Source organism: Myotis lucifugus, unplaced genomic scaffold (genome assembly GCF_000147115.1).
Source record: "Myotis lucifugus unplaced genomic scaffold, Myoluc2.0 scaffold_8, whole genome shotgun sequence".
Classification (NCBI taxonomy): Eukaryota; Metazoa; Chordata; class Mammalia; order Chiroptera; family Vespertilionidae; genus Myotis; species Myotis lucifugus.
In genome coordinates, this window is record NW_005871056.1 from 7,900,870 (window position 1) to 7,913,496 (window position 12,627).

General features: G+C 37.4%; 1 protein-coding gene across 4 annotated transcripts in view; it reads right to left on the reverse strand.

Annotated features, from left to right (window-relative positions):
• STAG1 (stromal antigen 1) overlaps positions 1 to 12,627 on the reverse strand; it is a 232,057-nt gene that overhangs the window by 81,423 nt on the left and 138,007 nt on the right. For all 4 annotated transcript variants that reach the window (XM_014450946.2, XM_023749568.1, XM_023749567.1 and 1 more), the window contains 3 exons: positions 11,256 to 11,354; positions 10,022 to 10,101; positions 2,358 to 2,465 (listed from right to left, as the gene is read on the reverse strand). In XM_014450946.2, coding sequence (XP_014306432.1) covers positions 2,358 to 2,465; positions 10,022 to 10,101; positions 11,256 to 11,354 — 287 coding nt within the window. The remainder of the gene's footprint in view (positions 1 to 2,357; positions 2,466 to 10,021; positions 10,102 to 11,255; positions 11,355 to 12,627) is intronic.

Consider the following 12,627-nt stretch of genomic DNA (forward strand, 5'->3'; position numbering starts at 1 on the left):
CATGCATACTATTGACATCTATAACTGATGAGCATAAATAGATACGGAGGCAGAGCAGCAGCTTACAGACTGCCAAACTAAAGCCGGAAGGCTGTTGAGGCCTGGCGGGGCGGGAGGTAAGAGATCAACCGAAGGACTTGTATGCTTGTACTTTAAGCATAACCAATGGACACAAGACACTGGGGGGTAGGTGAGGCCGGGGGAATGTCAAGGGGGGGGGGTGGGAGGGAGACATATGTAATACTCTTTGTAATACTTTAAGCATTAAAACAAAATTTTAATATATATATATATCCATCCATCTTCTGGTGAGGATTAAACAAACAAAAAACTTAATAATGGAATTCCTGAGGCTACTCTATAGTTAGGATTTTAAAGATCACAATACTGAATCATGGGAGAATGCTCAAAAAGATCAATAAGAATCAGAAGTTCTCAAACAAGTTTATGAGAAGCTTTTAGCTGAATAGGAATTGGATTCATTTTCACAAATAACAAATATAAGGGAGCTTACATGTGGATTTCTATGTAAAATATTCTAATTTAAAAAATTTTAGCAAGTATTTCAAATTTAGGAAAATGCAATACAGATTAAAGGCTCGTCTGGCTCAACTGCTACCAGTTTATGGTCTCTATTATGTAGAGAAATAACCTTTTTAGTTTATTTTTTCTTTGAAATTAGAGCAATAAAGTCTTTCTATAAACATAAAGCCTTTTGAAAGTTAAGTAGAGAATAGAAGCTAACTAGAATATAATAGTCCTGGAAAAGGAAGAGAAATAAAAACTACAAAATACCCTTAATATTTATGACAAACAACACCTCAAGATAAATATGGAAATAGCACTATTCTATTAGCCATAGATCAGAGTCACTGGCAAATTTAATATATTAATGTAAAAGTCATGCCTGAAACTCTTGCCTTTACTCTTTAATTACCAGCACACACTAGTACTCAGCTTCTTTCTTACAGAAGTTTTTTTTCACATAGACACAACTTTGAGAGGTATTACTGAACAGAGAATAGTTTGCTATTGCAGCACTGAGATCCAAATTCTGGATGGAGGCCTGCTCATTATCAAAGTTAATCATCCATGTACAACAGTTGCTCAGTGCAAGATTTATATCTATGCTTAGCATAGTCACAAGTTACTACGTGTACTGGACTTTTGGGTTCATCAGTCACAAAGTTAAATCTATGAATTAAAAAACAAAAATAAGGAAACTCATGTACAAATGTTTATATTTCACGAACAGATTAATCAACTAATAAATTCTATAGGAGATTAAGATATAGTAGATATATGTATAGTAGACCACAATAAAAAATGTATTTTAGAAGACTATATTCATAAACTCTCATTAGCTTTATGTTTTGTCAAAAAATAGATGAGGTTTTACTTTTTTTAAAAAAAAATATTTTATTGATTTTTTACAGAGAGGAAGGGAGAGAGATAGAGAGTTAGAAACATTGATGAGAGAGAAACATCGATCAGCCGCCTCCTGCACACCCCCCACTGGGGATGTGCCCGCAACCAAGATACATGCCCTTGACCAGAATCGAACCTGGGACCCTTCAGTCCGCAGGCGGACGCTCTATCCACTGAGCCAAACTGGCTACGGCGAGGTTTTACTTTTTAATTAAACTACAACTGTACATATAATTTTCAGCATCACTAAGGATTTTTAATTAAAATAATCCTCATCCCAACAGAAAGAAAAGACATGAAATACTGAGCATTTTAAAGGTTATTTTATTTATTAATTTTTTAGAGACAGAGGAAGGAGTGAGGAAGCCAGGGAGGGAGAGAAAGAAATATTGATTTGTTGTTGTTCCATTTATTTATGCACTTATTGGCTTATTCTTGTCTGTGGCCTGACCAGAGATCAAACCTGCAACCTTGGCATACTGGATGATGCTCTAATCAACTGAGCTACCTGGCCAGGGCCTTGAAAGTGAATTTAGATACAAATGTTGAGAAGGTAAGATGAGAATTCAGAATTTTAAATGAAAAAAACAAAACAAAAAACAACAACACATAAAAACAAAACACTGATGAAATGAAGTATCAATTTCTGAGGGAGCTTTTACAAATTTCATGCACTTCTTCAATTTTCATTCACACATTAAAGGGGAACCATCCTTTTAAATTTCACAGAAAAGAGATGTCACAAAGAACACTGTTCCCAAGGATGTGATTCATGATGTGCACAAAGGCTGTGAGGATATTACACTCCCTAAAATCTGAAATGACCAATTCTAGCACTGTTTTCAGTCACTACTATTCTCTTCTACGAACTCTAAAACTATAAAGAAACAAAATATAAAAGAACCTGGTTTCAAAGGTAAGTAACTCACTTTTTGTGAAGGAATTCTCCAGCTGCAACAGCAACAGGGCGATGTGCTGAGTACACCAAGTGGTAAACATTTTCACAATCTTCATTAGAAAGAGCTTCTTCACTTCCACTGAAAAATTCAAAGTGACATGTGAGTCAAAACAAATGCTTATTTTTAGTTCTAACTTTAAGTTTTGTAAAGTTCATTATAAAAGCTCAAGGCATATGGATTTTATTTTCATCTTTTTAATCTTACTTTGAAAATAATATTTCTCATATCATTACATAAAATTCTGAAAATACAAAGAAAACAAGAAAATAAATTGTCCACAATTCTTCCTGCACATAACCATAGACAATGACTATTAACATCTTAGAATATATATTAGCTGAAATTAGCAAGTTCTTTAAATGTGCATGAGATTTTTTGTTGGTAAGCACTGGAAAGATATTTATCCGTTTCATAGAATGAAATTATTATTATGCTATGTAACTTTTCTCTCCATAAATGCCTATTTAAAATTATATATATACACTAGTGGCCCGGTGCACGAAATTCGTGCACGAGGGGAGGGGGCAGGGAGGGGTATCCCTCAGCCCGGCCTGCACCCTCTCCAATCTGGGACCCCCTCAGGGGATTGTCCGACTGCCGGTTTAGGCCACATCCCTGCAGTATCGAGCCTAAACCGGCAGTCGGACATCCCTCTCACAAGCCGGGGCTGCTGGCTCCTAACAGCTCACCTGCTTGATTGCCCCTAACCACTCTGCCTGCTGGCCTGTTCGCCCCCAACTGCCCCCCCTTCTGGCCTGAGCACCCCTAACTGCCCCCCCTGCTGGCCTGATAGCCCCCAAATGCCGCCCATGCTGGCCTGCTCGCCCCCAACTGTCCCTCCCCTGCCAACCTGCTCGCACCCAACTGCCCCCCGCACCAGCCTGATCACCCTCAACTGCCTCCCTCCCCCCCCCGCCGGCCTGATCACCCCCAACTGCCCCCCTGCTGGCCTGATTGCCCCCAACTGCCCCCCCTGCTGGCCTGATCGCCCCTAACCGCCTCTGCCTCGGCCCCGCGACCATGGCTTTGTTTGGAAGGACGTTTGGAAGGTCTCCCGGTCTAATTAGCATGTTACCCTTTTATTAGTATAGACTAGAGGCCTGATGCATGAAATTCATGCAAGTGGCTCGGCCCTCGAAGCCGCAGTGGCTTGCCTCAGCCCTCGCAGCCCCAGCTTCGTCTGGAAGGTCATCTGGTCTAATTAGCATATTACACTTTTATTAATATAGATTTTTTCTTTTTTTTTTTTTATCCTCACCTGAGGATATTTTTTCATTGATTTTAGAGAGAGTGGAAGAGAGAGAAAAAGACAAAGAGAAACATTGATGTGAGAGAAACACATTAAGTAGTTGCCTCCTGCATGTGCCCTAATCAGGGTCTAGGCTGGGGAGGAGCCTGCAACAGAGGTATGTGACCTTGATCAGAATCGAACCCGGGACCCTTCGGTCCGCAGGCTGATGCTCTATCCACTGAGTCAAACAGGCTAGGACTAAATTTTATTTTATCACCATATTTACAACACTATTTAGTGTTCTTTTTAAATAAAATTAATCTAATGGAACAACCAATCCTTTACTAACACTAATTCCTACCTTTCCATTCATGTATTCTTAAAGTATGAGCCATTTCTTAGTTTGCTGAATGTGTCCTTAAGTATTTCCCACCCCCTAAAAAGAAAATATACTATAAAAAATACACACCAAAAATCAACTATTTCTTGATTATAAACATGCTTAAATATGTCTGCTGTCAGTGTAGATTCACAACCACTAGGTGGATTATAGAATTCTTGAGCTGTACAGGTTTTTGACAACATGTAGGAGTGTAAGCTCATTACCCAGAATTCAATCCTGGAGATGCCTCAGAAGCTAGGAGGAAGTTAAGGTATCTGTCAAATACACATAAAATTACAGTGACCTTTGCCAATGCCCAACTTATACCCCTAAATTATAATGTTGGGCACAAGGTAAGGCCTAAGTTGTCTTATTTTTTGTTTGCTCTTTTAAAGTATATTTTTTATTGATTCTAGAGATAGGGAGAGGGAGATGAAAACACTGATGGGCTGCCCCACCAGGTATTGAACCCTCAACCTGGGCATGTGTCCTGACTGGGAATCAAACCTGCCACCTCGTGGTTCCTGGGATGACTTTCAATCAACTGAACCACACCGCCGGGCACTATGGCCTAAGTTTTAACCCCTTAACCCAATTATGCATCATCAGCTATTAGCTAATACCCTCAGGAGAAAGTTAAACTCATAGAAATAAAAATTTAATATGACATTTCAGGAACCTAGGCTCATATATGAGAGGAAAATAAATATATACTAAAAGAAGTAGAAATAGCAAAAAGAAAAAGAATTTAGAGAAGATATAATAGTATGTTAAATTTGACTTTACCTGTTGTTTTTGGAAGAAGATATACCATAAGCCAAAAAAATTAAGGCCAGATTATTTCATGCAAATGCTGTAATAGATGGGAAAGCTGATTTTGTGATCCTTAGCTTATTACTTACCAAAATACTATATAAATAGAAATTAGAGGATTAAGCATTATAATGGGTAGAGAGGATTTCTTTCAGGAGAAAGATGCCAGAAACCTTCTTCCCAAGCCAAACTGGAAAATGTTCACTATGAAACATTTATAAACATTCCTTAGAATTGTGAGAAAGTTTAATAAATGATACTTTGTGAAGAAAAGGCCTAAATGTGAAAAGTTGAGCAACTTATCGTAGCAGATTGAGAGGGTTACAAGGACAGAGTTGTACTTTCTCTATCAATAAACAGTCCATGTTTCTTGTAGGCTAGATACGGAATACTTAAAGAAAGCCAGTCTGAATAGTTTTTAAGAACTTTGCCCAAGAAGACTACTTATAGGGCAAGCAACTCCAACAGAGGAAACCTGAAAGTCAGGGGCTTAGTTATGAAAGTGAATAAGCCAGTGGAGGCATTGACCACTCTGGAAAACTGCAGTTGTAAATACCCAGAGTGGGGAGGTTACTCTGAGGAATCCACATAGCTGAAGAGCCATAACTGTACCTTTTAAATAAAACATGTTCAGCCCTTACCTCCCCCAATGAAAATGTAGAAAATTACTTTAAAAAGGGACTTGAAATTAGTGAAAACATTTTCTAAATTCAGGAAGAAAGTAGGATTTTTTGGGGGCTAAAAAAGGTCTCAGATGGTTTGATAACACTCTTAAAGAAAGTAAACTAGTAGGAAAAGATAATCTTGGAGGTGTCTATGAGATAATTACTCTTCCCTGGAAATAAGGAAAGAAGAAATATCAAAGGAACATTTATTCCTGTCTAAATGAACAAGTACTGAAACTAAATAAGTAAAAAAAAAAAAAAAGTACATCCTTAACATAGGTCTTAAACTCTAGACCAGAGATTTACAACTAGTGTGCAGCAAGAATTTTTAAAGCATGCAATACCTGACTATTTAGTCAGGGGCAATGACTTCTTTTTCCTTAGATTGTCAAATAAAAATGACAACAGCCAATACAACAATAGCCATCTGGTGTGAATGAATCAAAATTATAACCATTTTTGTCAGATTGGCAATAAATATATATTTTTTGGTGCGCCACAGAATCTTAGTAACTAGTTTATTTATGCATGCCATGAGATGAAAAAGGTTAAAAATCGCTGCTCTAGATAATTCCAATGAAATAGGTGGGTGGAATGTCAGGGTACTTTCTTGTTCAAGGGAAAGATATTGATAAGCTTATGAAATTTACAAGGAAAATTTAACTAGGGGGGCCTAATATTTTAAAGTAAATTTGAAAAGGGAAAAATTCTTCATAAATGAAAAAAATTGTATGTAAGGATAAAATGAACACTACCAGAAGGTGCAAAAATAATGATCATATAGGTTCCAATCTATATACTAAGAAGTATACCAAGCAACAACTTATGAGATAACAACAGTTATGGGAGACGTAACACATCCCTCTTAAAATCCGGACAAAAAATAAGCAAAGGGCCGTGGCCAGATGGCTAGGTTAGTTGGAGCATTGTCCTGTACACCAAAATGTTGCGGGTTCAATTCCTGGTGGGGGTGCATGCCTAGGTTGTGGGTTTGATCCCCAATCAGGGAGGAGGCAACAGATCGATGTTTCTCCCTCCCTCCCTTCTTCTCTCTCTAAGAATCAATAAAGAAACATATCCTTGGGTAAGGCTTAAAAAAATAAAAATAAGAAATGGGCAGCTCGGCCAGTGTGGCTCACAAGTTGAGAGTCGACCCTGGACCAAGAGGTTACCAGTTCGATTTCTGGTCAGGGTACCTGCCCAGGTTGTGGGATCAAACCCCAGTAGTGAGTGTGCAGGAGGCAGGCGATCAATGATGTTTCTCTCTCATTGATGTTTCTATTTATTCCTCTCCCTCTAAAAACCAATAAAAACATTAAAAAAAAAAACCAAAACAAAACCTAAAGGTATAGATAATTTGAATGACACAGTAAATAAATTCAAAGTAATGAATTTATAAATACCTAACTATATATACTAGTACAGCAAAAGTAGGTTTACAGTGTTCATGTAAAAAATAATAATTAATAAACAGTAACACAAGAGTAAACTCTGTTTTGTGTACTCACAATTGCAAACCTACTTCTTGTCCCACCCTGTAGATATATGTTGTTAGAAAACTGACCAAACCACTCAGAACACATTCTCAGATAATGCAATAAAACAGAAAGGACAGCTCTAAACAATTGATATATTTGGGGAGAACAAAAACACAATAGTGAATAATCTATGATTATAATGGTAATCATAAAGGTAATACAAATATTTATCATTAAATGTCTATGAAAATACTGTACTGGTATGTCCAACTTCTTAGCAGTCCAGTCAAGTAATACTGAAATATATGTTTAAATATGATTATTAGAAAACAAGAAACAAACGAGCCAAAAAAAGCAAGTTTTTTTTAAAACAGTAGTAAGATGGACAAACGTCTATCAGGACTAATCAAGAAAAAGAGGATAGAAATAAAACAAATTAAAAAGTGCAATTAACAGCCAGAACTGGTTTGGCTCAGTGGATAGAGCGTCAGCCTGCGGACTGAAAGGTCCCGGGTTCGATTCCGGTCAGGGGCATGTATCTGGGTTGCGGGCACATCCCCAGTGGGAGGTGTGCAGGAGGCAGCTGATCGATGTTTCTCTCTCATCGATGTTTCTGACTCTCTATCTCTCTCCTTTCCTCTCTGTAAAAATCAATAAAATATATTTAAAAAAAAAATAAAAATAAAAAGTGCAATTAACAAAGAAATAGCAAGTTTTATGATATCATAAACTATAAAATAATAAATTCTGAAAGCAGTGATGAAATTGATATTTTTTAAAGTTTACAAAAAGCAAAAATTAGCACAAGAAATAAAATTTATATAACCATTGAATAAGTAGAAATGATAATTAAAGACCTTTTCCTCAAAGGTAATCGAAAACTGAAATGTCTTTAACAGGAGAATTCTTTCAAAGTTTCAAGAAAAAAGTAATCTCTGTCAGTGAAAATTTGTTTCAGAACAGAAAAATGGCAAGAAACTATTGAATATATTTTACAAATAATTCTCTTGATTCTGAAGCTGGATAAAAGACAAGAAAAAAATTATGTCAAATTTACACATGAAAACAGATGTGAAAATCCTAAATAAGACATTAAATATAACATGTATTTTAGTAAAATACAATAAAATCAAATATATTGTATTCAAACAGGATTTAATCTAGAAATGCAATGGTGGTTTACCATTGGACAAATCTGCTGTCAATTAGATTCAGGCTCATCAATGTATGAAAGGAAAATCTCACAAAACAGAACACAAAAGAACTTTTATCATATATCAAAAACATACCTCAGAAATCACAGAAACAAAGAACTTTAGATGCCATCTAAAGAATAAAAAGAATATAAAACACCCCACAACCTGGGCATGTGCTGAAAGTCCTGGCTAATGCAATTAGACAAGAGAATAAAACAAATGTTTTAAGGTTAAAAAAGGAAAAGACAAAACTAAAATTGTTTGCAGACGACAGAATAATCTATATAGTAAACCCAATAGAATTAACAAACCATCACAATGCATAGAGTTCTAGTATGCTGCGTATATAATAACAACATAAAAATTAAAGATTTCTGTTCCTCAGCAAAAACTAAGCAGAAAATATTTTTAAGACTAAATATGAATCATATGACAACAAAACCATAAAGTGCTTAAAATTAACCTAATAAATAATGTACAATATCTTTATGAAAAAATTTAAAACTTATGTAAAAGACAAATAAGATTTGAATAAAAAATTGCACCAGCCCAGGCTCATGTGGAGAGAGATCCCGTATTTGATTCCCACTCCAGGTATAAAATTAAGTTTGCAGTTCCATCCCCAGTCCCTGGTCCCCAGTGGGAATGCATATGGGAGGCAACTGATTACTGTTTCACTCTCACATCGATGTGTTTCTCTCTCCCTTCCTCCTCCCTTCCTCTCTGTCCAAAATCAATAATAATAATTTCTAAAAAAGCATGTCTTGCCCTTGCCAGGTAGCTAAGTTGGTTAGAGCATTGTCCTCATAACACCAAGGTTGTGGGTTCAATCCCTGGTTAGGGCACATATGGAAATAATTAATACCTGCATAAATAAGTGGAACAACAAATCAATGTTCCCCTTTCTCTCAAACACACACACACACACACACACACACACACACACACACACACACACACACACAAACAATAACAACAACAACAAATTAAATGGAGTTCAGATATTTAAAATCCTAGCCAGTTTTTGAGGAACTAAACAACTATATTTTAAAAATTCATATAGAAGGGGAAAAAAGTCCACAAATAGCTAAGTAGATTTTTAAAAGAAAGGTAAAGAAGGAATCACCCAATAAGAAGAGGCCATATTTGTAACACATACTATATTATAAAGCTACCATAATACAGAGTATGATACTAGATTAGAAAGAGAAAAAAATACATGAAAACAATAATAGACCCTATCATAGTTGGTATTGGGACATGACAGATGTGGCATCACAAGGTAGGAGATGATTTTTAATGACTTTACTAGGATCTACATTCTCTCACATAAATTTTTCATAATTTTTAGTCAAAGCTCTGTAAATAAAATTATTAAATCTCTAGCATAGTAATGATGTAATTTAAATGCCTTATTACCTTTCTCCTACTTCTATACCATTCCAAAGAAGCCTATTTGAAAATCCTATCTCTTTTGAGGCCTTCTTTCTTTTTTTAAAAGAGAAAGTTCTGTTTCTTCATTGATATTTCCCCTGGACTAGTTTCTTCATTGATATATCCTACATAAAAGAACTTTAATATGAAGGAAACAGAAATACTCAAAATAAAAAACAAAGAGAGAAAAACAGAAAACATGTTGTTTCAAACCTAACCTTAAAATGTAAAAGTAGAACCTATAGTGATAAGTACAGGGTAGGGCAAAAGTAGGTTTACAGTTGTGAGTACAAGAAACACAGTGCTTACTTTTATATTATTAAACCTACTTTTGCCCCACCCTGTATATTAGGGTTATACTAGTATATGTAAAGTATATCAATAATGCTGGGGAAAAGGACATTACAATATTAATAAGATTTTAACTACACTTACTGAAGTATCAGAGTAACCAATCGAATAGCTTCCACAGCAACATCATATTCCTTATCAAGTGTCATTGATACAATGCGATCCTGAAAATAAATTACAAATCAAATCATCCATGAGCAGAAAACAAGTTGGGACAGACCTAAGGAAATATGTGGGAGAATATATGCAAGACTAAAGATAAATGAAAAGGAAAACTTTAATCTTGAAACAGTATTATCATAGTCCTACTCACAGAAAGGAGGTATGTATTAGGAGAAATGTTCATAATCTAAAATCTTTCTCATTGACTGGCATTCCCTAACACTGAGACAAATAAACGTTAACTTGCAAAATTAATGTCCTAATATATAAAAAGCCAGGGGCCATCACGACTGAAACAACCAGATGGACGACCGAACAGCAGGCTGCATGGGGCGACCAGGCCAGCAGGGGGGTTAGTGAGGGATGACCAAACGACTGAACAGCAGGCTGCGTGGGGCAACCAGGTAGGCAGGGGGGGTTAGTGAGGGATGACCAAACGACTGAACAGCAGGCTGCATGGGGCGACCAGGTCGGCAGGGGAGCAGTTAGGGGCGACCAGGCAGGCGGGGGGGAGGGGGGGAACAGTTGGGGGCAACCAGGCTGGCAGATGGGCAGTTGGGGGCGACCAGGCTGGCGGGGGGGAGGGGCAGTTGGGGGCAACCAGACTGGCATGGGGGGCAGTTAGGGGGAATCAGGCCAGCAGGCAGAGGCAGTTAGGGGTGATCAGGCTGGCAGGGGGGCCAGTTAGGGGCAATCAGGCAGGTGAGCAGTTAGGAGCCAGCAGTCCTGGATTGTAAGAGGGATGTCTGACAGCCGGTTTAGGCCTGATCTCCGAAATCGGGCATAAACTGGCAGTCGGACATTCCCTGAGGGGTCCCAGATTGGAGAGGGTGCAGGCCAGGCTAAGGGACTCCCCCCTTCCCCTGTGCACAAATTTCGTGCACGGGGCCTCTAGTAATTATATAAAGCTGTAATAAAGAAAATCTTGTTTTAAGCAGGAGAGCCTTTTATCGGTGGCAATAAATAAGAATTCATGTTGGTAAAATACTTTGTACAGCAAATATTCACTCATCTACTTAATTCAGATTTATCTAAAGAATATGCAGTAAAGAATATCAACTAAATACTTTTTATGGTAATGTAATTTGCTAAACTAGCTATAAATAGCATTTTTAAAGTGAAAAATAAATTAAGTCCAAGCATTCTTGACGCTTACCTTGAATCGGTTTGTGAATAGCTCCAATTTGGGGAATAATTCTCTGTTGGTATACAGACTCTGTAGAGCTTTCAAACACTTTAGCCTGACTTCTCCTTGCTATAGAAATACAAATAAAAACACAACAGAAGCCATCAATGAAGCCAAAAGAATTGAAAAGATTTTCTAGTCTTTATGAAGACTGAAGTAATTTTTAGCTTAACCATTCAATTTACTTCGTATTGTAAAACAACATAGGGTGGAACTGAACAATTGTATAGCCTGTGTTTCATTTATATTTAATAAAAAATGCAATGAAAACCCCTTAGTTACTTGAGAGTAACCTACACCCTTTTCAAACATTTACCAACTCTGATTCAACATGGAATGTTTCCCACCTTATACTGTGGCACTTTGAGAGAATTTTTAACGTAGGATTTCAATTAGAGAAGGGCACCCTAATTTGTCCTTCATGTAAGTACTGAATAATCCTATAGGAAAAACCTAATTTCATATTTAAGGGTCATCATTTATTAATTTAACAAATATTTATGGAATACGTTTTATATTCCAGAAAGAGCAGTTAATAAACAGATAAACAGCAGAATGTTTAAAACAGGCAAAATAAAAGAATGAAGTGTTCTGGGGCTGCCATTTACTAGTACATTATCTATAACTAGAGGCTCGGTGCACAAATTCGTGCATGGGTGGGGTCCAGCCAGCCCCAATGGGGCTGGCAGGGGGGGAGGGGCTGCGGAAGGTTGGCCGGCTGGCCCCGCTCCCGTTTGGGGTGTTGGGGGCCGATTGGGGCCCAGATCGGGCTGGTTGGCTACCACAATGCACGTCATAGCCACCAGTCGATGTGCCGTTCTGGTTGTTGGGCTTTTATATATATATAAAGTTATTAACTTGGAGTAGATATTGGTGATCAACGTGTGTTTAGAGTAATTTAGAAATTTATCTAACTCTTTCAAAGGATTCAAAGAAGACGGAAGTTTCCGTTTTTCAAAAAGGAAGCAATGTACTGTAACAGTGGGTATCCAAGTTTTGGAATCAGACAAAACTAGATTTTATTTCCAATTCTATAGCTTATAAGCTACATGAGAGATAGCAAATATATTAATCACTCTAATAGTTTTCTCATTTATGAAATGGTGATGCCAACTTTGTAAGGCTGTTATAAGGGTTAAATGCTGTGGTAGCCCTGGCCGGTGTCGCTTAGTGGTTAGAGTGTAGCCTGCATACTGAAGGGTTGCTGGTTGACTCCTGGTGAGGGCACATGCTCAGATTGTGGACTCAATTCCTGGTGGGTGGTGTGCAGGAGGCAGCTAATTGATGTTCCCCTCTCACATCGATATATCTGTCTTTCCCCTCCTCTCTCTCTCAAAAAAAA